The 27893-nt window shown below is 45.9% G+C and overlaps 3 protein-coding genes across 7 annotated transcripts; 1 reads left to right on the top strand and 2 right to left on the bottom strand.

Moving 5' to 3' along the window:
• The first annotated feature begins 482 nt into the window (after positions 1 to 482).
• Positions 483 to 7063, top strand: exosc1 (exosome component 1). 4 transcript variants are annotated; one of them, XM_090195314.1, is made up of 8 exons: positions 483 to 618; positions 1482 to 1597; positions 2481 to 2555; positions 2800 to 2888; positions 3204 to 3237; positions 4443 to 4493; positions 4776 to 4860; positions 5058 to 5415. In XM_090195314.1, the coding sequence occupies exons 1-8, from the start codon at positions 591 to 593 to the stop codon at positions 5330 to 5332; spliced, it is 753 nt and encodes a 250-aa protein (XP_090051440.1). In that variant the 5' UTR covers positions 483 to 590; the 3' UTR covers positions 5333 to 5415. The 4 variants fall into 4 exon arrangements, with proteins under 4 accessions (XP_090051440.1, XP_090051442.1, XP_090051443.1 ...); XM_090195316.1 differs by lacking the exon at positions 5058 to 5415 and adding an exon at positions 5808 to 7063 and having other exon boundaries at positions 484 to 618; XM_090195317.1 differs by lacking the exon at positions 5058 to 5415 and adding an exon at positions 5808 to 7063 and having other exon boundaries at positions 617 to 1135.
• Positions 7064 to 7579: 516 nt separating this feature from the next.
• On the bottom strand, positions 7580 to 14503 carry knop1 (lysine-rich nucleolar protein 1). 2 transcript variants are annotated; one of them, XM_036949031.2, is made up of 7 exons: positions 13655 to 14503; positions 13255 to 13335; positions 12937 to 13005; positions 11471 to 12667; positions 10952 to 11020; positions 9204 to 9281; positions 7580 to 9094 (listed from the first exon to the last, which is right to left on the bottom strand). In XM_036949031.2, the coding sequence occupies exons 4-7, from the start codon at positions 12665 to 12667 to the stop codon at positions 8780 to 8782; spliced, it is 1659 nt and encodes a 552-aa protein (XP_036804926.2). In that variant the 5' UTR covers positions 12937 to 13005; positions 13255 to 13335; positions 13655 to 14503; the 3' UTR covers positions 7580 to 8779. The 2 variants fall into 2 exon arrangements, with proteins under 2 accessions (XP_036804926.2, XP_036804927.2); XM_036949032.2 differs by having other exon boundaries at positions 13270 to 13335; positions 13655 to 13964.
• A 2641-nt stretch (positions 14504 to 17144) lies between these two features.
• gprc5bb (G protein-coupled receptor, class C, group 5, member Bb) lies at positions 17145 to 22426 on the bottom strand. Its single transcript, XM_021567665.3, has 4 exons — positions 21598 to 22426; positions 19771 to 20884; positions 19401 to 19513; positions 17145 to 18808 (listed from the first exon to the last, which is right to left on the bottom strand). Exons 2-4 carry the CDS (start codon positions 20882 to 20884, stop codon positions 18764 to 18766), a joined length of 1272 nt encoding a protein of 423 aa, XP_021423340.2. The 5' UTR covers positions 21598 to 22426; the 3' UTR covers positions 17145 to 18763.
• Positions 22427 to 27893: the final 5467 nt, after the last annotated feature.

Raw genomic sequence — 27893 nt, 5'->3', positions numbered from 1 at the left:
CAAGCTGCATATTTCTTGACTTGGCAGAGTTGAGCTGATTACATGTATGCTGCAATGTAGTGCTGGACTTGGACTGATATAGGTGCCAGTACTCATGTTGGGTGCTGGTACTGTTTATATTTAGTTGCAGGAGCTCCACAATACTTTTGTGCTAATATTCTATAAGAGGAACAGGAGCTCAGGCAGTAGAAAAATGTAGGTGCTGGTACTCCAGCTCCTGCAGATGTCCAGCTCTGGAGCAATTACAACAAACGTGAGCCCTGCAGCTGTTCTCTCCTCTTGCCTGTTCGTTTCTGTCTGACGTGTCTGGCTGCACTATTTTCTAATTTGCTCTAAAACAAAAACATTTCCATTGATGATACTGGATACATCTCTTGTTCTTTATTCCCTGTCTGCACTCATCTTAAATTAGAGTTCTAATGAGTGTAGGTGAAGGAACGGAGAGAAGGTCGCTTTAGACTTGATGCACTCAGAACCAGGACACTGACTTTATCCGGAAAACCACAACAAAGATGGCGGACCAACCTTTCCGTCAAAGACTTGAGCTCCAGGTCACATCCAATCGGCTTGCGTTCTGCTCTTCTTGAAACATGTCGCCCATGAAGCTGTGTGTTCCAGGTGAGTCTGACATTACAAACTTTTAAATGAGTTAATAATGGCATTCTTTTCACATTTGAGACCATTAGACAAATACGTTAGGCAATATGTTTTTGAAGGTTATATTGCTATTTATAGCTTTCTAGCACGGGAAATGCGTGCTGTGCCACCACATGCTCGTTTACGTTCTAGCCTAGCTAGGTAGCTAACTAACTCAGTCTATTTTACTGTTTTCTAGCTAACTAGCGTGACCTAACCTAGTGTATTTATTCCACATTATGTGAAATACAAACGCAATGCATAGTCACTTGGTACAAGGCATGACATCGTTTGCTAAATTACGAGATTGTGGGGTCTAGCTAGCGATGTTGGGCTTGAAAAGTACCTAGAAGACATCAAATTTTTTAAGTGCCCTGCCCACCGCCTCCGGGAGGAGCGAACGGGGAGCCCACTAATTCCAAGCGTTCCATCTCTTGTTTTGATGGACTCTACGTGCAAATGTTGAATTAACCCCGGGGACTTCTCATGTCGGCTAAATGTCAGTGAAATGTCAACTATAAGGGCAGTGATTTATTTTGATTGTCGTTTGATTTACGCATATGTTTGTCAGGAACTGGGACGAGAAACTCTTGAGTGATTTAGCGATTCTGATGGTTTTTGTCAGACTATTATTATATTCTACTATTGGAAATGTGATAGATCAGCAGGACTCTGTTTACACAAAACATGTCTGTCTCTCTACCTCTGTCTGTCTGTCTGTCTGGTAATGATAGTGGTTGTCTTATCTACCTTAGTTGAAAGCAGCGACTGTAAGTCTCTGGATATCTGCGAAAAGTTCAAATGTTTCTCTCCCTGTGTGTGTATACATCTCTCTCTCCCTGCAGGTGATAGGCTATGCAGCACAGAAGACTGTATGCCCGGTACTGGGGTGTACCTACGACACGGCTACATCTACTCCTCGCTAGCAGGCTATGTACTCAGGAAGAACGAAGGAGAGGAGGTGAGACGGGGACAACAGGGTGTACCAGGGTGTATTCATTAGTCACAGAACACAAAACATTTGGTCTCTTGCTAAATATTTACTTAAAAACCTTTTGCATAAAAAACTAGTTTCTATTGGACAAATTCAGGTAGTTTCCTCCCCATTCCGTTTGTTTCCTAGAGTAAACACTAAACAGCCAAACATTTTGCTACAGTCTGCCACTAATGAACACACCCCTGTTGCGCTGGTTTTTTAAGCACTAACAACACTTGTCTTTTTGTGACTAGTGCTGATTATAGCTGCTTTATTGAGGGGTTTTACTTCTTGTGACTGTGATATGTGGTTGTCTTACATTTTTTAATAATTTGACTAATTTAGCACACTTCTCCAGAGCGACTTGAGTGCATCTGTTTTGATATTGGTCCCTCGTGGGAATCAAACCCACAACCCAGGCGTTCCAAGCACCATGCTCTACCAACTGAGCTGCACGGGATCACCTACCTTAGTTGGAAAAAACTAACTGGAAATTGCTCTGGATAAGAGTGTCTGCTTTGAAATGAAATGTGATTTATGAGGTGTGATCAGAAGTGTGACGGGGAGGGACGATGAGAGGAGGTGAAAGGAGGAGGAGGGGATTAGAGGGGAGTGGCTGGTTTATTGGCATGGGGGAAAGCAGTTGGGGCTGGGTTTGGGTGTGGGACTCACGTCAATGGTTATTTATTGTGTAACATTCCTGGAAGTAGAGAAACCACTCCAGGTTTGTTCACTTGGAACCCCTGAGGAATTATGCAGTGTTGTGGGAACGAAATGTAACATGTTCACACCTTAATCCTTCCTTGTCTTTACATTGACACTTCAGTCGTGTGTGTGTGTGTGTGTGTGTGTGTGTGTGTGTCTGCAGCTACCAGTCATCTCGGTGGTGAGAGAAACCGAGGCTCAGCTACTACCAGATGTAGGAGCCATAGTGACCTGTAAGGTGAGGTTTGGAGGGCCCTTGACGTGCGCGTGTCCACTTCTTGTACACCCTGGTAGTTGTTGTAGACCCACGTGCACAGCTTTTTAGCACCACATCACCTGGATTAAACCAGACAGAGTACTTTTGAGGATTGATAGATGAGGTGAGGTGCTCTTGTCACTGATCCAAGCTCTCAACAATAGGTGTGTGTGTGTGTGTTTAACCTCATTGATAACCGCCCTGATCGGTCTCCCTTCCTGTCCAGGTGACCTGTATCAACCCCAGGTTTGCCAAGGTCCACATCCTCTACGTTGGTTCCACGCCACTGAAGGACCGTTTTAGAGGAACCATCCGGTAACAGGGATTGTCTTATTACTGTTATTCTCATGGAGTGTCCCAAATGCCACTCTAGTCCCTATTCAGTGCACTACTTTTGTCTGGGGTCCAGATGGCAACCTATGGGCTCTGGTCACAAGTAGTACACTACATAGGATACCATTTGGGACTATATAGGGAATAGGGTGCCATTTGGGACTATATAGGGAATAGGGTGCCATTTGGGACTATATAGGGAATAGGGTGCCATTTGGGACTATATAGAGAACAGGATGCCATAACCTTCAAATCTGATCAAAACTAATCTACTGTTTACTACACAAATATACACAGGAAAGAAGATGTACGAGCAACAGAAAAAGACAGGGTATGTTTTTGAATCAATCTAAAGTTCCCCCACTGTTTGAATCATATAGACCCATCTGTTACTGTTAATCATGACGTCATACCGTCTGTTACTGTTAATCATGACGTCATACCGTCTGTTACTGTTAATCATGACGTCATACCGTCTGTTACTGTTTATCATGACGTCATACCGCCTGTTACTGTTTATCATGACGTCATACCGTCTGTTACTGTTTATCATGACGTCATACCGCCTGTTACTGTTTATCATGACGTCATACCGCCTGTTACTGTTAATCATGACGTCATACCGCCTGTTACTGTTTGTCATGACGTCATACCGTCTGTTACTGTTTATCATGACGTCATACCGTCTGTTACTGTTTGTCATGACGTCATACCGCCTGTTACTGTTTATCATGACGGCATACCGTCTGTTACTGTTTGTCATGACGTCATACCGCCTGTTACTGTTTGTCATGACGTCATACCGCCTGTTACTGTTTGTCATGACGTCATACCGTCTGTTACTGTTTATCATGACGGCATACCGTCTGTTACTGTTTGTCATGACGTCATACCGCCTGTTACTGTTTGTCATGACGTCATACCGCCTGTTACTGTTTGTCATGACGTCATACCGTCTGTTACGGTTTGTCATGACGTCATACCGCCTGTTACTGTTTGTCATGACGTCATACCGTCTGTTACGGTTTATCATGACGTCATACCGTCTGTTACTGTTTATCATGAAATATCATACCGTCTGTTACTGTTTATCATGAAATATCATACCGTCTGTTACTGTTTATCATGACGTCATACCGTCTGTTACCGTTTGTCATGACGTCATACCGTCTGTTACTGTTTATCATGACGTCATACCGTCTGTTACTGTTTATCATGAAATATCATACCGTCTGTTACTGTTTATCATGAAATATCATACCGTCTGTTACCGTTTATCATGACGTCATACCGTCTGTTGCTGTTTGTCATGACGTCATACCGTCTGTTACTGTTTATCATGACGTCATACCGTCTGTTACTGTTTATCATGACGTCATACCGTCTGTTACCGTTTATCATGACGTCATACCGTCTGTTACTGTTTATCATGACGTCATACCGTCGGTTACTGTTTGTCATGACGTCATACCGTCTTAGCTCGTTTTTTAATTGTAATAGACTGGGAACCACTATAACCTTTGACCTCTGTTGCAGGTGGAGACGTATAAAAGCTTCCGTCCTGGAGACATCGTCCTGGCTAAAGTCGTATCCTTCCTTTCGACAGTCTTTCCAGTTCAGTAACTAGGTAGTAACACAGGGACAGTCAACCAGTGACTGATGTTGGGCTGGTTCTATTCCCTTAGTGCAGTGTAGCTTTCACCATATTGCTTAAATGTTCAATTGTGAATGTTCGAAATCAGCCAGACAGAACGCACAAAACCACTGATCTATGAATCACCTTGCATCCCAAATAACTACTCATTATGTGATCAAGATGACTGATTCTGTGCCCTTCCAAGTGTTGCCCTTTAACCTCCTGACCCCCAGATCTCCCTGGGAGACGTCCAGTCCAACTACCTGTTGACCACAGCAGAGAACGAGCTGGGGGTGGTGGTAGCCCACAGTGAAGCAGGTGAGACTGGTCACATGACAACAACACTGCTGTTCTTAGCCCGGGGCTGTCCTTAACCCTAGGTTACCCTCCTTAACACAAGCCTTGGTTAACTGAAACCAACTGACACTTTTGTCAAGTAGTATATTTCTGTTTCCCTCCTCTCAGGAGTCCAGATGGTGTCTATCAGTAGTATATATCTGTTTCCCTCCTCTCAGGAGCCCAGATGGTGTCTATCAGTAGTATATTTCTGTTTCCCTTCTCTCAGGAGCCCAGATGGTGTCTATCAGTAGTATATTTCTGTTTCCCTCCTCTCAGGAGCCCAGATGGTGTCTATCAGTCGTATATTTCTGTTTCCCTCCTCTCAGGAGCCCAGATGGTGTCTATCAGTAGTATATTTCTGTTTCCCTCCTCTCAGGAGCCCAGATGGTGTCTATCAGTCGTATATTTCTGTTTCCCTTCTCTCAGGAGCCCAGATGGTGTCTATCAGTAGTATATTTCTGTTTCCCTCCACTCAGGAGTCCAGATGGTGTCTATCAGTAGTATATTTCTGTTTCCCTCCTCTCAGGAGCCCAGATGGTGTCTATCAGTAGTATATTTATGTTTCCCTTCTCTCAGGAGCCCAGATGGTGTCTATCAGTAGTATATTTCTGTTTCCTTCCTCTCAGGAGCCCAGATGGTGACTATCAGTAGTATATTTCTGTTTCCCTCCACTCAGGAGTCCAGATGGTGTCTATCAGTAGTATATTTCTGTTTCCCTCCTCTCAGGAGTCCAGATGGTGTCTATCAGTAGTATATTTCTGTTTCCCTTCTCTCAGGAGCCCAGATGGTGTCTATCAGTAGTATATTTCTGTTTCCCTCCTCTCAGGAGCCCAGATGGTGACTATCAGTAGTATATTTCTGTTTCCCTCCACTCAGGAGTCCAGATGGTGTCTATCAGTAGTATATTTCTGTTTCCCTCCTCTCAGGAGCCCAGATGGTGCCTATCAGCTGGTGTGAGATGCAGTGCCCACGGACACACGCCAAAGAGTTCCGCAAGGTGGCCAGGGTGCAACCTGAGTACCTGCAGGCCTGAGCAGGGACCAGTGGGTGGCGTGCACCCCTCCAGCCCCCCCCGGCAGGGACCCCTTTCCCTTCCTCAAGAAACACACAGCTTCCATATCTCTGATAGAGAGACAAACACACTCACACTTGGATTGTGAACGATGCATTGTGTGTACAAAGGACCAAAATATTTTAGAGGTCATGTACAGATGCTTGGACATGATGCTTATATAGTACACAGGTCATTGACCTGACACACACACACACACACACAGAGCCTTGTGTTCAGGGGGGATACCTCGACACACACACAGCCTTATTTTCAGGAGGGATACCTCAACAGTAGATTCCTCCCTCTACAACCTACAGCAAGGCAGCATTTTTTTCCCTCCGGGTTCTGGAGGGCTACAGTAGAGGTGCAGGATTTTGTTCCAACCCAGCACTAGGACACCTGATTCAACTGATCACTGGGGCCTTGATTGGCTGACTCAGTCTCGTTAGTGCTGGACTGGAATAAAAGCCTGCACCTCTACTGTAGCCTTGTAGAACCAGGTGAGAGAGAAATGCTGCCTTGCTGTAGGTTGTAGAGGGAGGAATCTACTGGGCTACAATACTAGCCCTTTAGAAGCAGGAATAAATAACATCTGGGGTCACCTTCTGATCCGGGGTCACCTTCTGATCCCATACCCTTCTCCCTGAACTGTGCTCTCATGTATCCCCCCCCATGGATTTACTAGCATCTCTCTTCCACCAGTCCTTTCCTTTTAAATCCATGAGGGGTAGTGAATGAGTTATAGAATCAGACCACAGCCCTGGGGTGACAGTCACCAGTACAGACAGGCCCAATTCCAAATGGACCCTTAAACCCTACACGCTAGTGAAGTAGTGCTTGATTTGGGATTGGGCCTTAGACGGCTAACAGTTGGGATGTTGAAGGGAAGAGCTGGAATTGAAAGTGTCGTTTTGTGGCGGCACCGTTGGACTCATACGACCACGTGGACCTTTCTGCACCAAGTCAGAGAAACGGAGATGTCTGGTTGGTTCTCTCCAAGAGGTGTTTCTTCTGTCGTTTCAAAACAATATTTCTGTTGTTTCTTCGTCTCATTTCTTCCTGTACTTGTCAGCAGAGGCACATGTGTTTTTAGGAGTCAAATAAAGTGTATAATGTATGAACTACTCACCCTGTTCCAATGTTATTCACCTGTTATCAGAAAGGTTCATTTTAAAGATGTCTTTTTAAAAAAAAAATGAAATCCTTTATATAAGAGAGCCCCAACTGACCATCATTCAGCATGTCCATTTGTTGACTGTGTGTAAAACAATTCTATGCTGTTTAAATGTGTCTAATTGACAGCTTATCAACTGCCAGTTTTTATCATGTCATGTTCAGTTAAGGCATTAGTTGACCGTACTAGACTATTACCTATATAGTGCACTACAGGGCCCACTGGTCAAAAGTAGTGCACTATGTAGGGTGCCATTCAGGACGCTAACAACCTTCTCATATCATACAGCCAGGAAGCATCACATACTGGACCAGTCAGAAGGCAGAAACACACACAGCTCTGCTCTCATTGATACCACAGGTGTATAGGTGCAGCTTTATGTCACACAGTACTCCTATACACTGAACAAAAATATGAATGTGTTGGTCCCATGTTTCATGAGCTGAAATAAAAGATCCCAGAAATGTTCCATACACACATGTTATTTATCTCATTGTGCACACATATGTTTACATCCATGTTAGTGAGCGTTTCTCCTCTGCCAAGATAATCCATCCACTTGACAGGTGTGGCATATCAAGAAGCGGATTAAACCGCATGATCATTACACAGGTGCACCTTGTGCTGGGGACAAAAGGCCACTCTAAAACGTGCGGGTTTCTCACAACACAATGCCACAGATGAAGTTCTGAGGGTGTGTGCAATTGGCATCCTGACTGCAGGAATGTCCACCAGAGCTGTTGCCAAAGATTTGAATGTTCATTTCTCTACCATAAGCCGCCTCCAATGTCATTTTCGGGAATTTGGCAGCACGTCCAAACGGCCTCACAACCACAGACCTCGTGTAACCAAGCCAGCCCAGGACCTCGACGTTCAGTCTTCTTCACCTGCGGGATCGTCTGAGACCATCCACCCGGACAGCTGATAAAACTGAGTATTTCTATCTGTAATAAAACCTTTTTGTGGGGAAAAGCCTTTTCTGATTGGCTGGACCTGGCTCCCCAGTGGGTGGGCCTATGCCCTCACAGACCCATCCATGGCTGCACCCCTGCCCAGTCATGTGAAATCTATAGATTAGGGCCCAATGCATTTATTTCTGATTTCTTTATAACTAACTCATTAAAATCATCAAAATTGTTGCATTTATATTTTTGTTACCAGTCAAAAGTTTGGACACACCTCATTTCAGGATTTTTCTTTATTTTGACTGTTTTCTACATTGTAGAATGACAGTGAAGACATCAAAACTATGAAATAACACATATGGAATCATGTAGTAACCAACAAAAAAGTATAAATATCAAATCAAAATATATTTGCCAAAAGTGTGCAAAGTTGTCATCAAGGCAAAGGGTGGCTACTTTGAAGAATCTCAAATATAAAATATATTTAGATTTTTTGGTTAGTACATGATTCCATATGTGTTATTTCATATTTCATAGTTTTGATGTCTTCACTATTATTCTACAATGTAGAAAATAGTAAAAATAAAGAAAAACCCTGGAATGAGTAGGTGTGTCCAAACTACTGACTGGTACTGTATATACATTCATACACACCACATTCACCGACAGACACTCCCAAGACCCTGCAAGAGAAAAGGTACACACACACACTCATCCAAATCCATTTTGGATGCTAGACACGCACACTCAAGGGTCCGTCCCGACTCAGTCATCGAAGCGCACCGATCGGGTTGTGTTGATGTCAATCGAGAACTTCTTATTGGACGGCGCCGAGAACCCAAGTCCCGCCCCCCTTCCCGTGAAGTCCATGCGGCGCGACTGAGCGCGCTCAAACTCCCCCAGTAGGCCTTGCTGCAAGCTCTGCTGTCCGTCTTTAGTCAGCGCCATGTTGGCCCACCCTCCCGTCGCACCGCTCGCTGCTATTGGCTGCCCGCTCTTCTTGAAGCCACCCATCAACCGCAGGAACTTACTATGTTGGTCGGAACTGTCAAACTGGGCGGTGCCCCACTGGCCCAAACCCTGGAAGGGAAGAAGAACACGGTTTGTTATATTTATATTCGACATAATGATTTGTTTCAGAGAAGAGTCGGGATACACCTTGGTGTCCTGACATCATAAGAGTACTGACCGATGGTACCGGTGCTGCTTTGAGTTGGACTGGATTGGACTTCTGGTCGATCTCATTCTGCAGGGCCAGGCGTCTCCCCTATGGAATATAATAGGACCATCGTTTTATATGAAGGCCATGTTATATAGTACACAACATATACTGTATAGTACACAACATATACTGTATAGTACACAACATATACTGTATAGTCCATGTTATAGAGTACACAACATATACTCTATAGTCCATGTTATATAGTACACAACATATACTGTATAGTCCATGTTATATAGTACACACCATATACTGTATAGTCCATGTTATAGAGTACACAACATATACTCTATAGTCCATGTTATAGAGTACACACCATATACTCTATAGTCCATGTTATATAGTACACAACATATACTGTATAGTCCATGTTATATAGTACACACCATATACTGTATAGTCCATGTTATAGAGTACACAACATATACTCTATAGTCCATGTTATAGAGTACACACCATATACTGTATAGTCCATGTTATAGAGTACACAACATATACTCTCAAGTCCATGTTATATAGTACACAACATATACTCTATAGTCCATGTTATATAGTACACACCATATACTGTATAGTCCATGTTATAGAGTACACAACATATACTGTATAGTCCATGTTATAGAGTACACAACATATACTGTATAGTCCATGTTATATAGTACACAACATATACTGTATAGTCCATGTTATATAGTACACACCATATACTGTATAGTCCATGTTATATAGTACACAACATATACTCTATAGTCCATGTTATATAGTACACAACATATACTCTATAGTCCATGTTATATAGTACACAACATATACTGTATAGTACACAACATATACTGTATAGTCCATGTTATAGAGTACACAACATATACTGTATAGTCCATGTTATATAGTACACACCATATACTGTATAGTCCATGTTATATAGTACACACCATATACTGTATAGTCCATGTTATATAGTACACAACATATACTCTATAGTCCATGTTATATAGTACACACCATATACTGTATAGTACACAACATATACTGTATAGTCCATGTTATATAGTACACACCATATACTGTATAGTCCATGTTATATAGTACACACCATATACTGTATAGTCCATGTTATATAGTACACAACATATACTCTATAGTCTATAACATGTGGTTGGTGATTCTATTTACTGTACTCCTAGTCTAAAAGATTAAAATACTCAAATCCACGTGTGCTTCAATGGCTGCCCATTTGATTTTTTGACCAGTTATTGGCAAAAGATCTGATTATTGGAACAACAGCAGAATCACTTTGCAATCACTTGGGGAGTATCCCTGTCACAGACCAGGCACCATGGGCCACTCTGGAGCCAGAGCCACACACAGTCCAGCTTAATGTCCTCGGATGCTTCTAGCGCCATGTATATTATTACAGTCAGAGGGGATTACTTAATCAGTATAGAGCATTTATATTGGTTGGTGTGTCCAACATGTCATTGATTAAACACAATGCTGCAGTCAAACAACAGCATTCACTAATAAGCATTTGTATAATATAATGAATTCATAATTTATTTATAAATAGTTACAGAATCAATATACAATGTTTAATTCAGACCAGGAAGAAATTACATCTCTCTTTCTCACAGTGACAGAGTTGGATTGGTGGACTGACTGGCAAGTGGGATTCACAGGATCCAAATAGATCTAATGGGTCGTTAGCGATCTACCTGATCAATATTGATCTCGAAGGCGTTTCCCCTGGTCTCTGACAGGAAAACCACATCCGTCTGGTCCCTCTGGGGGGTTGGAGCAAAACAACATATCAGACAACTACAGACTGATACTGTCAGCGTTTTAATACCTTTAAGTAGAAACAATTAAGTAAGAAAGTCAACACTGTTTTATCCATTTATCCATATATTCATTTAACAGTTAACTATTCTGTTAGTCGGCACCTCCAGCATTCTGGGTGCGGGTCAGAGCATTGGTTTTTACAATACTTTCAACAAGGACCTTTCAAATGGCTCTAGAATCAGGGCCACCTTCCAGAAGCAAACATTGTTGACCATTTCAGATAGAAATGTCAGGAATAGAGCCGACATGATTCCTCATTCTACATGTCAGAGAGACATGTTTGTTCTACATCATATATGTCTATCTGAACGTTCCACAACGTTGTACCCTGCTGAAGGAGACCCATGATTTGATAACCTCCTCACCTCTGACCCTTAACCCCTTTAACTCACCTCCTGGTATTCAGGGTCGCAGCTCTCCACCTTTATCTTCTTTTTCCCCTTCGTCATAACCTTCTTCCCTTTCTGGTGAGGGGTGCTGTCCTCCATTTCTGTCTCTATCTCAGAGGAGCTCTTCTTCACCTTCTTTTTCCTTCCCTCGCTCTCTCCGTCCTCCACATCTGTCATATCCACCCTTTTCATATGTTTGGGCTTCCGCTTGTCCAACACATCCTCCTCCTCTGTTAGTGCAGAGGCCTTTCTCTTCTTCTCCTTTCTCTCCGTCTCCGTGTCCATGGTGGTGTCTGCAGCGCTGCTGGAGGACTTGGGTTTATTCTTCTTCTCCTTTCTCTCCGTCTCCGTGTCCATGGTGGTGTCTGCAGCGCTGCTGGAGGACTTGGGTTTCTTCTTCTTCTTCTTGGTGTTATTCTGTTCCTCCTGCTGTACTGCTACTGTAGCCTCAGCTCCCTTCTTCTTCTTCTTCTTCTTTACTACCACTTCTTTCTCTGCCTCTCCGCACTCTTTCTCTTTTGTCTCTCCTTTCTCAGCGACTGCTCTCTTCTTACCCTTCTTCTTCTTACCCTTCTTCTTCTTCTTCGTCTCCCCCTCTTCCTCCTCCTGACTCTCAGTTGGTTCAGTAACTTTAGGGATCTTTTTCACTTTATTTTCTTCCTCTGTTTTTCCCTTCTTTTTCTTGCCTTTCTTTATTTCTATCACCTCTCCTTCCTCTACCTTGACAACGCTGATCTCTGGCTCTTCTGCCTGAGAGCGCTTCTTTTTTTTCAGCTTCTGCCCATTTTCCACAACTCCTTTCTCGTCCTTTAATCCACTGTGTTCTGTCTCTAGCTCCGTTTTAACAGTGTTAACACCTTTTTGCTTCTTCTTCTTCTCCTGGCCGCACCCTCCTCCGTCATTTCCATTAGTCATGACTTCCTCACCGTTGGTGTCAGTCTCAGACGATAACTTCTTCTTCTTCTTTCCTTTCTGTTTCTCCTGCTCTCCTTCCGTATTCCCCCATTCCCCATTGGACACCCGCTCTTCTTCTACCAGAGTCTCTACTTTCGTCTTCTTTTTCTTCTTCACTCCTTCGTTATTCCCCTGGTTTATGGAAGTGTTTTCTGAGATCTCATCCTCAGCGTGGGTGTCCTTCCCACTCTTCTTGTTCGTCTTCTTCATGGTAACCATCCTGTTGCCTGTGTCGGCTTGGACCATCTGAGAAAAATAAACATCCCACAATATGGATCTGTTTGAAAGAAGCAGTCACTTCCAAGGACATTGTAGAGAATGCATTTTCAGTTTAAAATGGACACAATATTGATATTGACAGTGTGTGTCCTAAATTAAACCCTATTTTCTATATAGTGCACTTCTTCTGACCCAATGTGTCCTGGTTCAAAGGTGGTGCACTAAATAGGGGATATGGTGGCATTTGGGATGCAGTCAGTGTCATGTTGGAGAGCAACACAGAACCAGATACAAACCAGCGATCTGACTGAAACCGTGGACTGGGACTCCTTGTCTATCTCCCTCTGAAGGGCCAGACGTTGAGCCTACAGGGGATAAAGCCCGGATTAAAAACTAACAGTAAACTTTTACAGTAGATGTTGGCTAAAGTACTATGTTTCATAGGTTGTCTATCCAAATTGGCAGCCAATCCCAGCACATGTGGAGGAAGGCGTCTTAAAATCAGTGATTCACATACACTGACTGGTGATCAATTGATAATGATTGTTGTTTATGTGATTTGATCAATTGATAATGTGATTTATTTTATGGTGATCTCATCTAACGTTAGCTACCTGATCAATAAAGACCTTTTCCACGGTGTTGTATCTTCCTGTCTTCTCGGACACGAAAACCACTTCGTCATGAAAAGCCGTCTGCAGAAGCAAACACATCCAGTCCAGTTAACGCAGGTAAGTTATACAAAACAATAACATTTACCAGTCTATTTGCCTAGGTTATAATGTAGTTTACAAAACAGCTTGATCAGTGTAAGTCAAGTTATGCTAGCAAGCGGCATCGATTGAATGTGTGCATGGGGTGTTAGGGTTAGCTAGCTTGCCATGTTAGTTGGCCAAATAACCCGTCACCGGTGATAACACACTTTGCAACGGGTCAACACAGCAATTAGCTGGAAGACTACCTGAACGCTTCCTCATTTCATATTTACAAATAACGGCATTAAAGTTGACTTACTTTTAAGACTCACGTGGAAACGTGTGTACACCAGTACTGCACTGCTCCTTGACCCGGAAATACTGTCAGATTCTCTTCTAGTGATCGTCCTCGTGTGTCTATAGCAACAAAGCTCAACGGCACGCTCCTTCTGTTCCTCTCCTATCTCCTGTTCCTCTCCTATCTCCTGATTCTCTCCCTTCTTCACACGTCGTATTTGTCTTTATCTTTCTCGCTCTCTCATATGCTGTGTGTGTGGTTCTCTCTCTCAAAAACGTGCAGAACAACAAAACATATCCAATCAAGCTGCAGAGCTCTGAAAAGCTCACGTGCTTATTGCTCCACTACTTTTGACCGGAGCTCCCATGTGGGATGCAGCCATGCAGTGTGGGCAAACACTCACTCCATAATTTGCTCACACACAACATACATTTATACTGACTCTACACACACGCACGCCGACTCATATAAAATCATCATATACACTGTTGCTGTTCTGTTTATCATATATCCTGACACCTAGTCACATTACCCCTATACATATCTACCTCTATAGATCCAGTATCCCTGTACATTATAATATGGTACTGACCCTGTATATAGTATGTTTACCCCTATACATATCTACCTCTATAGATCCAGTATCCCTGTACATTATAATATGGTACTGACCCTGTATATAGTATGTTTACCCCTATACACATCTACTTCTATAGATCCAGTATCCCTGTACATTATAATATGGTACTGACCCTGTATATAGTATGTTTACCCCTATACATATCTACCTCTATAGATCCAGTATCCCTGTACATTATAATATGGTACTGGAACTGACCCTGTATATAGTATGTTTACCCCTATACACATCTACCTCTATAGATCCAGTATCCCTGTACATTATAATATGGTACTGACCCTGTATATAGTATGTTTACCCCTATACACATCTACTTCTATAGATCCAGTATCCCTGTACATTATAATATGGTACTGGAACTGACAATGTATATAGTATGTTTACCCCTATACATATCTACCTCTATAGATCCAGTATCCCTGTACATTATAATATGGAACTGACCCTGTATATAGTATGTTTACCCCTATACACATCTACTTCTATAGATCCAGTATCCCTGTACATTATAATATGGTACTGGAACTGACAATGTATATAGTATGTTTACCCCTATACATATCTACCTCTATAGATCCAGTATCCCTGTACATTATAATATGGTACTGACCCTGTATATAGTATGTTTACTTACTTTATCATGTTCTTCTTATTTTGTATTTACTGTGTGTTGTTGTTCTACCTTGTATTTACTGTGTGTTTTTGTTCTACCTTGTTATTCTCAGATTTACATTGTTATTGATTACTGCATGGTCGGGCTTACAGCTGGGCATTACATGCATTTTACTGTCCTTGTGCACGTGACATTAAAAACCTCTAGTGACTCTGTCACCAACAGCAGAGGGCATTAGGGTGCTGTAGCCTAGCCGTTACGTTGGCTGACCCAAAGAGACTCTGTAACCCACAGCAGAGGGCGTTAGGGTGCTGTAGCCTAGCCGTTACGTTGGCTGACCCATAGAGACTCTGTCACCAACAGCAGAGGGTGTTGGGGTGCTGTAGCCTAGCCGTTACGTTGTCTGACCCAAAGAGACTCTGTCACCAACAGCAGAGGGCATTAGGGTGCTGTAGCCTAGCCGTTACGTTGGCTGACCCAAAGAGACTCTGTAACCAACAGCAGAGGGCTTTAGGGTGCTGTAGCCTAGCCGTTACGTTGGCTGACCCAAAGAGACTCTGTCACCAACAGCTGAGGGCGTTAGGGTGCTGTAGCCTAGCCGTTACGTTGGCTGACCCAAAGATACTCTGTCACCAACAGCAGAGGGCGTTAGGGTGCTGTAGCCTAGCCGTTACGTTGGCTGACCCAAAGAGACTCTGTCACCAACAGCAGAGGGCGTTAGGGTGCTGTAGCCTAGCCGTTACGTTGGCTGACCCAAAGAGACTCTGTAATCAACAGCAGAGGGCGTTAGGGTGCTGTAGCCTAGCCGTTACGTTGGCTGACCCAAAGAGACTCTGTAATCAACAGCAGAGGGCGTTAGGGTGCTGTAGCCTAGCCTAGTTGGCTGACCCAAAGAGACTCTGTAACCCACAGCAGAGGGCGTTAGGGTGCTGTAGCCTAGCCGTCTATAGAGACTCTGTAACCCACAGCAGAGGGCGTTAGGGTGCTGTAGCCTAGCTGTCTATAGAGACTCTGTAACCCACAGCAGAGGGCGTTAGGGTGCTGTAGACTAGCCATCTATAGAGACTCTGTAACCCACAGCAGAGGGCGTTGGGGTGCTGTAGCCTAGCCGTTACGTTGGCTGACCCAAAGAGACTCTGTAACCCACAGCAGAGGGCGTTAGGGTGCTGTAGCCTAGCCGTTACGTTGGCTGACCCAAAGAGACTCTGTAACCCACAGCAGAGGGCGTTGGGGTGCTGTAACCTAGCTGTCACGTTGGCTGACCCAAAGAGACTCTGTAACCAACAGCAGAGGGTGTTGGGGTGCTGTAGCCTAGCCGTTACGTTGGCTGACCCAAAGAGACTCTGTAACCAACAGCAGAGGGCGTTAGGGTGCTGTAGCCTAGCCGTCTATAGAGACTCTGTCACCCACAGCAGAGGGCGTTAGGGTGCTGTAGCCTAGCCGTCTATAGAGACTCTGTCACCAACAGCAGAGGGCGTTAGGGTGCTGTAGCCTAGCCGTCTATAGAGACTCTGTAACCCACAGCAGAGGGCGTTAGGGTGCTGTAGCCTAGCCGTCTATAGAGACTCTGTAACCCACAGCAGAGGGCGTTAGGGTGCTGTAGACTAGCCATCTATAGAGACTCTGTAACCCACAGCAGAGGGCATTAGGGTGCTGTAGCCTAGCCGTTACGTTGGCTGACCCAAAGAGACTCTGTAACCCACAGCAGAGGGAGTTAGGGTGCTGTAGCCTAGCCGTTACGTTGGCTGACCCAAAGAGACTCTGTCACCAACAGCTGAGGGTGTTGGGGTGCTGTAGCCTAGCCGTCTATAGAGACTCTGTAACCCACAGCAGAGGGCGTTAGGGTGCTGTAGCCTAGCCGTTACGTTGGGTGTGTCCAGTATGGCATCCTATTCCCTATATAGTGGACTACTTTTGACCGGGATGCCATTCAGGATGCTCCCTAGCAACGCCTGTAGCTCATTAGAACTGTCACTTACCGTGCCAGTGGCTTTTACCAGAGATAGATAGAAGCCCTAAACCTACAAGATTTGGAACCTTTTCTGTTTTAGGCTTTCCATGCTACATACTATCATTACCACGACAACACGGCTGCCGCAAGGCATATCATGTTAAAACGCAAACAATCTGTCATTTTAGATAGAAGCAAAATAAACCTTCCAAACAGTTTAATATAGAAATGTTTCTGCCTTCAAGTTTGCATGCTACAAAGCCTTCTACAGACACCTCAATATTATGTCGATCCAAACAGTTTCATCTTTCATCTATAATCTATATTTTATTTCATTGAGTTTTGTGTGAGAATTGTGTTTAAGAGACATGCAACCAAGCCCTCCTCTGTATCAGGACATAGGATGATCATATAATAAATAGCCTTATACAGGAGTACACGACTGGTCACTGTAAAGCCACTAATACCAATCCCCCCTATCAGTTTCCCTAAATGGGTAATTCCAAGGTTAGAGCACCATAGGGATTAAGAGGCAGCAGATTAGTCCAATCAAGGACAAGGGGGTGTCTCACTGTTCAGGTGTTGGGAGATAAAACACGCAAAGAGCAAAGAAGAAGTCTCTGAAATATATAACGTTAGTATGAGGTGCAGATCCTACCATTAATTCATATACTGTATATTCTGCCATATAATCATACTGATATTGCACTCCCTGTTAAAAACTCTCAAAATGTGTTACAAACAACCCCAAAAACAAAACTACTGATATCATAGAACCACACCAACAAAAATACAGTACTCGTCTGTGACACCAATAATAAATTCAATTTCACCACCGTAACATTCACCATAGAAATATGCCACACGAACGTTATATCCCAAATAGCAGAGATTAGCTTAATAATAAAGTGCCGGATCACAACAACTCTGGTGGACCGAACACAAAGCTGACAGTCTTCGAAAAAACACTAGTGTCCCAACACATCTAATAGAGTCATATAAGCATCATCAATAGGAGCAACTCTTAGTGTTCCGCATCCCAAATGGCACCCCATTCCCCACATAGCGCACTACTTTAGAACCCTTTGGATCCTGGTCCAAATGAGCGCACTAAATAGGAAATAGAATGCCATTTGAGACTCGTCACACAGAGTCTGTAGAGAACATGAGTGGGCAGGCGAGGTTAGTGAGCACGGTGGATGGATGGAATTTACATAAATACTGAATGCCTCCAGAATGGAGCCCTATTCCTTATAATGCAGTGCTTCAACCAGAACCAGAACCATACGGCTCTGGCCAGCAGTAGTGCACTTTATAGGCAATAGAGTTCTATTTGGGACGTGATCACTGTTCTCCTGTACCTGGTGTGTCATATAGGCTCCCCCCCCCCCCTCCCTTTTTAAAACAACAAAACAGAAAAGCAAAAAAATATTTAACAGAAAAACAGAAGTCTGTATCTCTGTATCCCAAATGGAACTCTATTCCTATGTAGTGCACTTCTTTTGACCAGAGCCGGTGCCATTTGGGGCGCAGACGATAACTGTTCACTGAGCGAGCTTGACGTTCATCATCATCAATGGGGATATATTCCAGTCTGCATGGGTTAAGACGGGGGAGGCAATGTCTTTGTTACCCTTCTCTGAATCTCCTGCAGTCAATCCTGGAATGACATTTCTTGTGAGCACTGATCTCAAATCAGTTTTTCCCTTTTCCTCTCAATGACCAAAGTGTATAAAAAAAAGTTAGTGTGAGCTGATCCTAGATCTGTGGCTAGGGGTAGATTCCTTGTTGCAGTGCTTTGTACAGTCAATGGTGAGGTGAGGTAGAGGCATTGATGGGGTTGTGAGTGACATTGGAAACATTCCGGAGCATTCCGGCACCATAATATGCCGTGTTGCCGTGGAGACCGGTTCCAAGGTTCTCCTCTCACCACAGCTGTCTCCCTGTGTAGTTCACCGGAGCGGTAGGCATCTGTTACAGACAGACAAGTGGTTAGTGTGTGTGTGTGTGTGTGTGTTAAATCAAATCAAATGTTTATTTGTCACATGAATACAACAGGTGTAGACTTTACCATGAAATGTTTACTTGTGATCCCTTTTCCAACAATGCAGTTAAAATGTAAGAACATTTGCAAATAGATCAAAAGAAAATAGTAAGACATTAAAATAACATTAACGATGCTATATACAGGCTATATACAATGAGCACCGGTACCGAGTCAGTGTACGGGTAAGAGGTAGTTGAGTTAATATGTATTAATATAATATTATAAACTGGGTGGTTTAAGCCCTGAATGCTGATTGGCTGACAGCCAGGGTATATCAGACCGTACACCACGTGTATGACAAAACATGTATTTTTACTGCTCTAATTACGTGGGTAACCAGTTTATAATAGCAATAAGGCACCTCGGGGGTTTGTGGTATATGGCCAATGTTTGCGCCGTTTCTAAGAACAGCCCTTAGCCATGGTATATTGGCCATATACCACACCCCCTCGGGCCTTATTGCTTAAATATAATATGAACATGGGTGTTTGTGTGTGTGAGATAGGACACACTAACCGTTCCTCCGTTCATCACCAGGGCCATCTCAGTGGGCTGGTACATGTGGCCTCTGAAGGGGATCCCAGGACGCATCCCCCCATGTCCGTTATGGTACGACCCACCTCTCAGTGCTGAGACTCGACCCAGGGAGAGAGCAAACACAAATCAAGGGGATGTTACTAGTTAATCGTTAGTTCGTTTTTTTCTGTAGACAATCATTCTATTTAGGACTTACATCTTTTGCATGTACACAAACATTTGCAAACCCACACATAGCCTTTCACACAACCAACACACACACACACACACACACACACACACACACACACACACACACACACACACACACACACACACACACACACACACACACACACACACAGTGTACCTGCGCTGTGTTCCTCGATAGAGTAGGTCTGGTTATCTGCGCAGGGCCTGTGTGTGAGGGTGTGTGTGGGTAATGGCACCTCCTGTTGGAAGCAGGGCTGCAGGGGTTGGCTGGTGTGAAAGTAGTCCTGCTGGTTGGGGACCGGCGGGTCCCTCAGACACAGGTGGGCTTCTGGGATAGCGTGAAATAACAGGAGGATCCAACCTTGCGCCACCAAGGCAACCGCCAACACCGGCTCCTCCCAGTCCTTTCGCCGCCCTTCCCCACCACCCAACCACGCCCCCCTCAACGCTGCGTCGCCATAGAGATAGAGCACAAGCCAGGAGACCCATAGCAACAGGGACGCCAGGCAGGACAGGAAGAGCCATACGGCGTTGCACTTCCAACGCCGCTCGCACCCTCCGTCACTCCCCTCCTCTGCCTCGTCCCCTCCCCCTTCCCCTCCACACAGCACCACAGCCAGGGAGAGGCACAGCGCCGTCAGGAGCAGCCCCAGGGCGTAGCTGCAAACCAGGGCAAAGTCTACCGGTGGGTAGTCGCAGGCCCCGTGGCCCTCCCTCACCACTGTCAGCAGCAGCCACTCTCCAGAGATGATCCCCTGGACCAGGGCCAGGGCCATGCCAAGCCCAGCCAGGGAGCTCCCTTTGGGGCTAGACTTTCCAGACACCAGCCTCTTCAACCGCACCGCCTGGGCCAGGAGGCAGGAGAAGCACAGGGCGAACAGGGGGCCCCAGAGGACCCGGCGGACCACACACAGGGCCTCGTTACGCCCCACCAGGAAGACCAGGGACAGGGAGAAGAGAACCAAGAGGGAGGCCAGCAGGAGGAGAAGAGGACCCAGGCCGGAGCGCCGATCTGGGTCAAGGATGGAGTGGCGCTTGGCTAGGAGAACCACGGAGAGGACCAGGGAGGTGATGGCTCCACCACAGGCCACGGCCTCCAACACCACCCCCCACACAGACTCCAGGTCACACAACGTCCGGTAGAAGGGGTCCACGTTCACACCGCAACCCAGAGGAGAGGGAGGGGCCAGGCCGGGGTCGATGATGTCATCCTGGGAGTGGCCGCAGCCAATCAGAGAGAGGAGAAAGAGAAGGACGGGACTGAGGGCCATCTGAGATAGAGAGAAATTAAGAAGAAGAAGAAGAAGAAGAGGGAGGGAGAGAGAAGCAAAACGTTGTTACTGAATCATGTCAACAACGCAGCACCAAAATGGCCTGTCTCTTGCTATCACTTGTTTAGTCAGTGTATCATTCAGTGTTGGACCACAAGAGACTGTGGAATGAGTTTCTGCTAGAGGGAACTAACTGTTCCTGGTACATCTTTCATTTCACAAATATATCATTATTATGTAATGTCCTTTCTCAATCTCTAACTGCTTGGATGCTCATACACAAACACACACACACACACACACACACACACACGCGCACGCACATACATACAAACACTAAAATGCACACACACACATACACAGCATGGCCCTCAGCAGCCCACTCAGCCTGCGCCAGCCAGGGCCACGGTTCCCATAGTAACGCACAGCCAAGTGGGTTGGCCTACATAGCGCTGGGTTTTCACAACACAGGCTGAGTGACAAGTACACGCACACACACAAACACACCGACACACACAGTTCAACATTGGAAGAAAGCACTTTTTTTGAAAGTGCCATGGCCCGGGGCGGGGCTACGATAGGGGCTATCAAAAAGTTATAATTAAGCTATCAGTCTTTACATCTGACACCAAAAACAACAATAATCCATAAAACTACTGTGCATATTAATCCTTCAAATATTCATTTGTTCAATTATTGTGAACTGAACTCACCTTGAGAGATTAGTCGAATGTTCCGTTAGGTTACTTAATAACTGTCATGACTTCGGAAAAATAAAGAGGTCACATCTCTAGTCCCACATAGTCGATATCCCAAACTCATAATTCATCTTGGGTCCATGTTAGTTCAACGACGTTTGTTCAGCAGACTCATTTAAGATCTTCTTCATTAACAGGCGACTACAAGGTGACCGTTATCTGACGTGTTGGCGAGCTGTGCGCACAGCAGATCGCACGCTCACCATAAATAACGGACTGTATAAAAGGTGAGTCACTCGTTGACTATTCCGTTTGTATTCCATCCGGTCTCCGGTGGCGCGAGCTGTGACGGTTATTGGGTCCGTTAAATTTCACTCCTGTCTGTGGAATCTCTCTGGTGCGTTTCCTTTATTTTCCCATGGTATCACGTTATATCACATCATTGTTTTGGCAATGCTACAGCGCGCTATGAGCACTCCAAGAAAGTGTCAGGTGCACGCTTGACTTCACTCCCCCACATAGCCAAATATAACAAACCTGACTAAAAGTTGTTTTTTTTCTCTCTCTATCTCGCTCTCTCTCTCTCTCTCTCTAAATCTGCGGGGGATGTAAACAGCAACTTGGTTGCAGCTGTCGGCTTGAGGCTCACAGGGACGCTGCAATGCTACTTCCAAGCACTGCTCTTCTCTGCTCACCCACTGTCAGAAGTGCATTTACACTGGTCTTCCTCCATGCAGAGGTCAACAGTTCAGTATCCACAGATTCCTCAACTTCTCTATCACTTTCACAATGCAATAATAAAGTATATAATCAGACCGGCCTTTAATGTTGGTTCCTTCCAACTGCAGCAGCTTTCAACGGTTTACATTGGACATGTGAGTCATTTAGCAGATGCTCTTGATCCATAGCGTTTTACAGGAGCGATTAGGGTTAAGTGACTTGCTCAAGGGTACATCGGCAGATTTGTCACCTAGTCATCTCAGGGATTCGAAACCAACAACTTTTTGGTTACTGGTCCAATGCTCTTAACCGCTAGGCCACCTGCCACCCCCAAATACATTCATTCAATCAATCAACCATTACAATCCCATATTAATAGTGGAATAATCAATCCCCACTTTCTTGTCCTCTTCCGCCCGACTGTCTCCTCCTGGCGGAAGGTTTCGAGGACAGGTTAAAACACAGGCTGGCCAAGCACAGCAAAAGTAGTGCACTATATAGGGAATAGGGTGCAGGGTAAAGCCTCTTAGCAGAAACCTATAAACAGAGACCTATATTCAATACAAGGTGCAGGGTAAAGCCTCTTAGCAGAAACCTATAAACAGAGACCTATATTCAATACAAGGTGCAGGGTAAAGCCTCTTAGCAGAAACCTATAAACAGAGACCTATATTCAATACAAGGTGCAGGGTAAAGCCTCTTAGCAGAAACCTATAAACAGAGACCTATATTCAATACAAGGTGCAGGGTAAAGCCTCTTAGCAGAAACCTATAAACAGAGACCTATATTCAATACAAGGTGCAGGGTAAAGCCTCTTAGCAGAAACCTATAAACAGAGACCTATATTCAATACAAGGTGCAGGGTAAAGCCTCTTAGCAGAAACCTATAAACAGAGACCTATATTCAATACAAGGTGCAGGGTAAAGCCTCTTAGCAGAAACCTATAAACAGAGACCTATATTCAATACAAGGTGCAGGGTAAAGCCTCTTAGCAGAAACCTATAAACAGAGACCTATATTCAATACAAGGTGCAGGGTAAAGCCTCTTAGCAGAAACCTATAAACAGAGACCTATATTCAATACAAGGTGCAGGGTAAAGCCTCTTAGCAGAAACCTATAAACAGAGACCTATATTCAATACAAGGTGCAGGGTAAAGCCTCTTAGCAGAAACCTATAAACAGAGACCTATATTCAATACAAGGTGCAGGGTAAAGCCTCTTAGCAGAAACCTATAAACAGAGACCTATATTCAATACAAGGTGCAGGGTAAAGCCTCTTAGCAGAAACCTATAAACAGAGACCTATATTCAATACAAGGTGCAGGGTAAAGCCTCTTAGCAGAAACCTATAAACAGAGACCTATATTCAATACAAGGTGCAGGGTAAAGCCTCTTAGCAGAAACCTATAAACAGAGACCTATATTCAATACAAGGTGCAGGGTAAAGCCTCTTAGCAGAAACCTATAAACAGAGACCTATATTCAATACAAGGTGCAGGGTAAAGCCTCTTAGCAGAAACCTATAAACAGAGACCTATATTCAATACAAGGTGCAGGGTAAAGCCTCTTAGCAGAAACCTATAAACAGAGACCTATATTCAATACAAGGTGCAGGGTAAAGCCTCTTAGCAGAAACCTATAAACAGAGACCTATATTCAATACAAGGTGCAGGGTAAAGCCTCTTAGCAGAAACCTATAAACAGAGACCTATATTCAATACAAGGTGCAGGGTAAAGCCTCTTAGCAGAAACCTATAAACAGAGACCTATATTCAATACAAGGTGCAGGGTAAAGCCTCTTAGCAGAAACCTATAAACAGAGACCTATATTCAATACAAGGTGCAGGGTAAAGCCTCTTAGCAGAAACCTATAAACAGAGACCTATATTCAATACAAGGTGCAGGGTAAAGCCTCTTAGCAGAAACCTATAAACAGAGACCTATATTCAATACAAGGTGCAGGGTAAAGCCTCTTAGCAGAAACCTATAAACAGAGACCTATATTCAATACAAGGTGCAGGGTAAAGCCTCTTAGCAGAAACCTATAAACAGAGACCTATATTCAATACAAGGTGCAGGGTAAAGCCTCTTAGCAGAAACCTATAAACAGAGACCTATATTCAATACAAGGTGCAGGGTAAAGCCTCTTAGCAGAAACCTATAAACAGAGACCTATATTCAATACAAGGTGCAGGGTAAAGCCTCTTAGCAGAAACCTATAAACAGAGACCTATATTCAATAGAAGGTGAAACATCTTCAGAAGAATCAAATCAAAGGGGGAAACTAGAAGGCAGCTAGAGCAGGTATGCTGAGAGGAGAGGAGGAGGAGGGGAGGAGGAGGAGAGGAGGAGGAGGAGGAGGAGAGGAGGAGGAGGGGAGGAGGAGGAGAGGAGGAGGAGGAGAGGAAGAGCGGAGGAGAGGAGGAGGAGGGGAGGAGGAGGGGGGAGGAGGAGAGGAGGGGGGGAGGAGAGGAAGAGCGGAGGAGGAGGAGGAGAGGAGGAGGGGAGGAGGAGGAGAGGAGGAGGGGAGGAGGAGAGGAAGAGCGGAGGAGAGGAGGAGGAGGGGAGGAGGAGAGGAGGAGGAGGGGAGGAGGAGAGGAGGAGGAGGGGAGGAGGAGAGGAAGAGCGGAGGAGAGGAGGAGGAGGAGGAGGAGGAGGAGGAGGGGGGGAGGAGGAGAGGAGGGGGGGAGGAGAGGAAGAGCGGAGGAGGAGGAGGAGAGGAGGAGGGGAGGAGGAGGAGAGGAGGAGGGGAGGAGGAGAGGAAGAGCAGAGGAGAGGAGGAGGAGGGGAGGAGGAGAGGAGGAGGAGGGGAGGAGGGGAGGAGGAGGGGAGGAGGAGGAGAGGAGGAGGAGGAGAGGAAGAGCGGAGGAGAGGAGGAGGAGGGGAGGAGGAGGGGGGGAGGAGGAGAGGAGGGGGGGAGGAGAGGAAGAGCGGAGGAGGAGGAGGGAGAGGAGGAGGGGAGGAGGAGGAGAGGAGGAGGGGAGGAGGAGGAGAGGAGGAGGGGAGGAGGAGAGGAAGAGCGGAGGAGAGGAGGAGGAGGGGAGGAGGAGAGGAGGAGGAGGGGAGGAGGAGGGGAGGAGGAGAGGAGGAGGAGGGGAGGAGGAGAGGAAGAGCGGAGGAGAGGAGGAGGAGGAGGAGGAGGGGGGGAGGAGGAGAGGAGGGGGGGAGGAGAGGAAGAGCGGAGGAGGAGGAGGAGAGGAGGAGGGGAGGAGGAGGAGAGGAGGAGGGGAGGAGGAGAGGAAGAGCGGAGGAGAGGAGGAGGAGGAGGAGGGGAGGAGGAGAGGAGGAGGAGGGGAGGAGGAGGGGAGGAGGAGAGGAGGAGGAGGGGAGGAGGAGAGGAAGAGCGGAGGAGAGGAGGAGGAGGAGGAGGGGAGGAGGAGAGGAAGAGGAGGAGGAGGGGAGGAGGAGGGGAGGAGGAGGAGGGGAGGAGGAGAGGAAGAGCGGAGGAGAGGAGGAGGAGGGGAGGAGGAGAGGAGGAGGAGGGGAGGAGGAGGGGAGGAGGAGAGGAGGAGGAGGGGAGGAGGAGAGGAAGAGCGGAGGAGAGGAGGAGGAGGAGGAGGGGAGGAGGAGAGGAAGAGCGGAGGAGGAGGAGGGGAGGAAGAGGAGGAGGAGGAGAGGAGGAGGAGGGGAGGAGGGGAGGAGGGGAGGAGGAGGGGAGGAGGAGGGGAAGAGCGGGAGGAGAGGAGGAGGAGGAGAGGAAGAGGAGGAGGAGGGGAAGAGCGGAGGAGAGGAGGGGAGGAGAAGAGTCCTGAACACAGGTGAGTGTCAGGTTCACGTAACCGCTGTCTCCTTAGTTTAGTGAGTGTCTCGGTCCAAAATGTCACCCTATTCCCTGTGTAGTGCACTACTTTAAACCAGAGTCCTATGGGCCCTAGTGCACTACATAGAGAATAGGGTGACATTTGGGGACTGAGACAGGACGTCACGTAACAGAGAAAATCCATGACTCAGCCGCATGCTGCTTTCTCCTTATACTGACATGGGGGTAATCCCCAGTCTGTGACCGTGTGTGTGTGTGTGTGTGTGTGTGTGTGTGAATAAGATTACATGGACATGGGGGACCTGGTCCTAGATCAGCACTCCTACCCTGAGACTGTTTATTAGTACAGACCCTGAGACTGTTTATTAATACAGACACTGTACTGTACTGAGAGAGTCGTTACCTGGTCCTAGATCAGCACTCCAACCCTGAGACTGTTTATTACTGAGAGAGTCGTTAGGAGCAGTGGTTAGTGAATAGACAATAGAGTTCTGTAAAGATGCCGGTAATAGAGGCTAAACATAGAAGGTTCCTGTCATCATCTCCAGTAGCACACACACACACACACACACACACACACACACACACACGTCAGCAGTGCAGATTAGTGTGTCTAATAATGTCTCAACTAGCCTAGTAACACCATGATGACCTGAATGAATGGGGCCAGTGACGGACCACAAATTGTCCCAGGTATTTCGGCCCATTTTGTTCCTCTGGGCCCCGAGACCGGGCCTTTATTTCCCTTGAAGCCCCCATTATAAGCCAAATAATGGTCATTCTGCAGAAGAAGAAAAAACTATCCAGACTGGCCCACTAGGCTACAGATGGACCGGCCCATCTGGTATTTGCCAGAATTGCCCTGTGGCCAATCCGTCCCTGAGTAGGGCTGAGCAGGAGAGCTCTGGGTGAATGGACTGATATGGCTTTATACAGTGTTGGGTCTTTCTCAATCTCAAAGCACTTTGCGTTAGTGCAACTCAACTCCAATGTGTAGCAATGTGTAATGTGTAGTGAGCCGAAAATCAAATCAGTCAATTTCAATGACCATGTATGTCAGTTAACAATACTTAAACAGTTCAATCAATTGCAAATCGGGATGTAAGCACCATGCAACAGGTGTGAACGATGTCAACCTCTGAGCAAAGGAGGGAGAGGGAGAGAGAGAAAGAGGGGTAGAGAGAAAAAGGGGGGAGAGAGAGGGGAAGAGTGTGTGAGAGAGGGCGGGGGAGAGAGTGAGAGGGAAATGGGGAGAGAGAGAGCGACAGTCTGAGACAGAGTGAGAGAGAGGTTAATGCCTATGAAGGAGTAGAGTGCTGGCTTGGTGAATACCTCATCATTACCCTGCGGTTGTGAAGTACAGGACATCCCATTATCCTCCCTTCCCCCTCCCTCCATCCCTTTCCCCTCCCTCCATCACTTCTTCTCTCCCTCCATCCCTTCTTCTCTCCCTCCATCCCTTCTTCTCTCCCTCCATCCCTTCCCCCTCCCTCCATCCCTTCCCCCTCCCTCCATCCCTTCTTCTCTCCCTCCATCCCTTCTTCTCTCCCTCCATCCCTTCTTCTCTCCCTCCATCCCTTCCCCCTCCCTCCATCCCTTCCCCCTCCCTCCATCCCTTCTTCTCTCCCTCCATCTCTTCTTCTCTCCCTCCATCCCTTCCCCCTCCCTCCATACCTTCTTCTCTCCCTCCATCCCTTCTTCTCTCCCTCCATCCCTTTTTCTCTCCCTCCATCCCTTCCCCCTCCCTCCATCCCTTCTTCTCTCCCTCCATCCCTTCTTCTCTCCCTCCATCCCTTCTTCTCTCCCTCCATCCCTTCCCTCTCCCTCC

Source organism: Oncorhynchus mykiss, chromosome 13, assembly GCF_057628025.1.
Source record: "Oncorhynchus mykiss isolate SJ-2025 chromosome 13, ASM5762802v1, whole genome shotgun sequence".
In the NCBI taxonomy this organism is placed as follows: Eukaryota; Metazoa; Chordata; class Actinopteri; order Salmoniformes; family Salmonidae; genus Oncorhynchus; species Oncorhynchus mykiss.
This window is presented reverse-complemented; position numbering and strand designations above follow the sequence as displayed.

Bases quoted from the DNA above. Each gene is read 5' to 3' on its own strand.
- knop1 (XM_036949031.2), bottom strand. From the start codon at position 12,667: ATGGTCCAAGCCGACACAGGCAACAGGATGGTTACCATGAAGAAGACG. The intron at 11,021-11,470 runs GTGAGTTAAAGG...CCAACCCCCCAG, and splicing joins GCGACCCTGAATACCAGGAG to AGGGACCAGACGGATGTGGT. The intron at 9,282-10,951 runs GTAGATCGCTAA...TATATTCCATAG, and splicing joins TCGAGATCAATATTGATCAG to GGGAGACGCCTGGCCCTGCA.
- exosc1 (XM_090195314.1), top strand. From the start codon at position 591: ATGTCGCCCATGAAGCTGTGTGTTCCAG. The intron at 2,556-2,799 runs GTGAGGTTTGGA...CTTCCTGTCCAG, and splicing joins GAGCCATAGTGACCTGTAAG to GTGACCTGTATCAACCCCAG. The intron at 2,889-3,203 runs GTAACAGGGATT...AAATATACACAG, and splicing joins CGTTTTAGAGGAACCATCCG to GAAAGAAGATGTACGAGCAA.
- gprc5bb (XM_021567665.3), bottom strand. From the start codon at position 20,884: ATGGCCCTCAGTCCCGTCCTTCTCTTTCTCCTCTCTCTGATTGGCTGC. The intron at 19,514-19,770 runs GTACACTGTGTG...GTCGAGTCTCAG, and splicing joins TATCGAGGAACACAGCGCAG to CACTGAGAGGTGGGTCGTAC. The intron at 18,809-19,400 runs GTTAGTGTGTCC...TGTCTGTAACAG, and splicing joins TGGTGATGAACGGAGGAACG to ATGCCTACCGCTCCGGTGAA.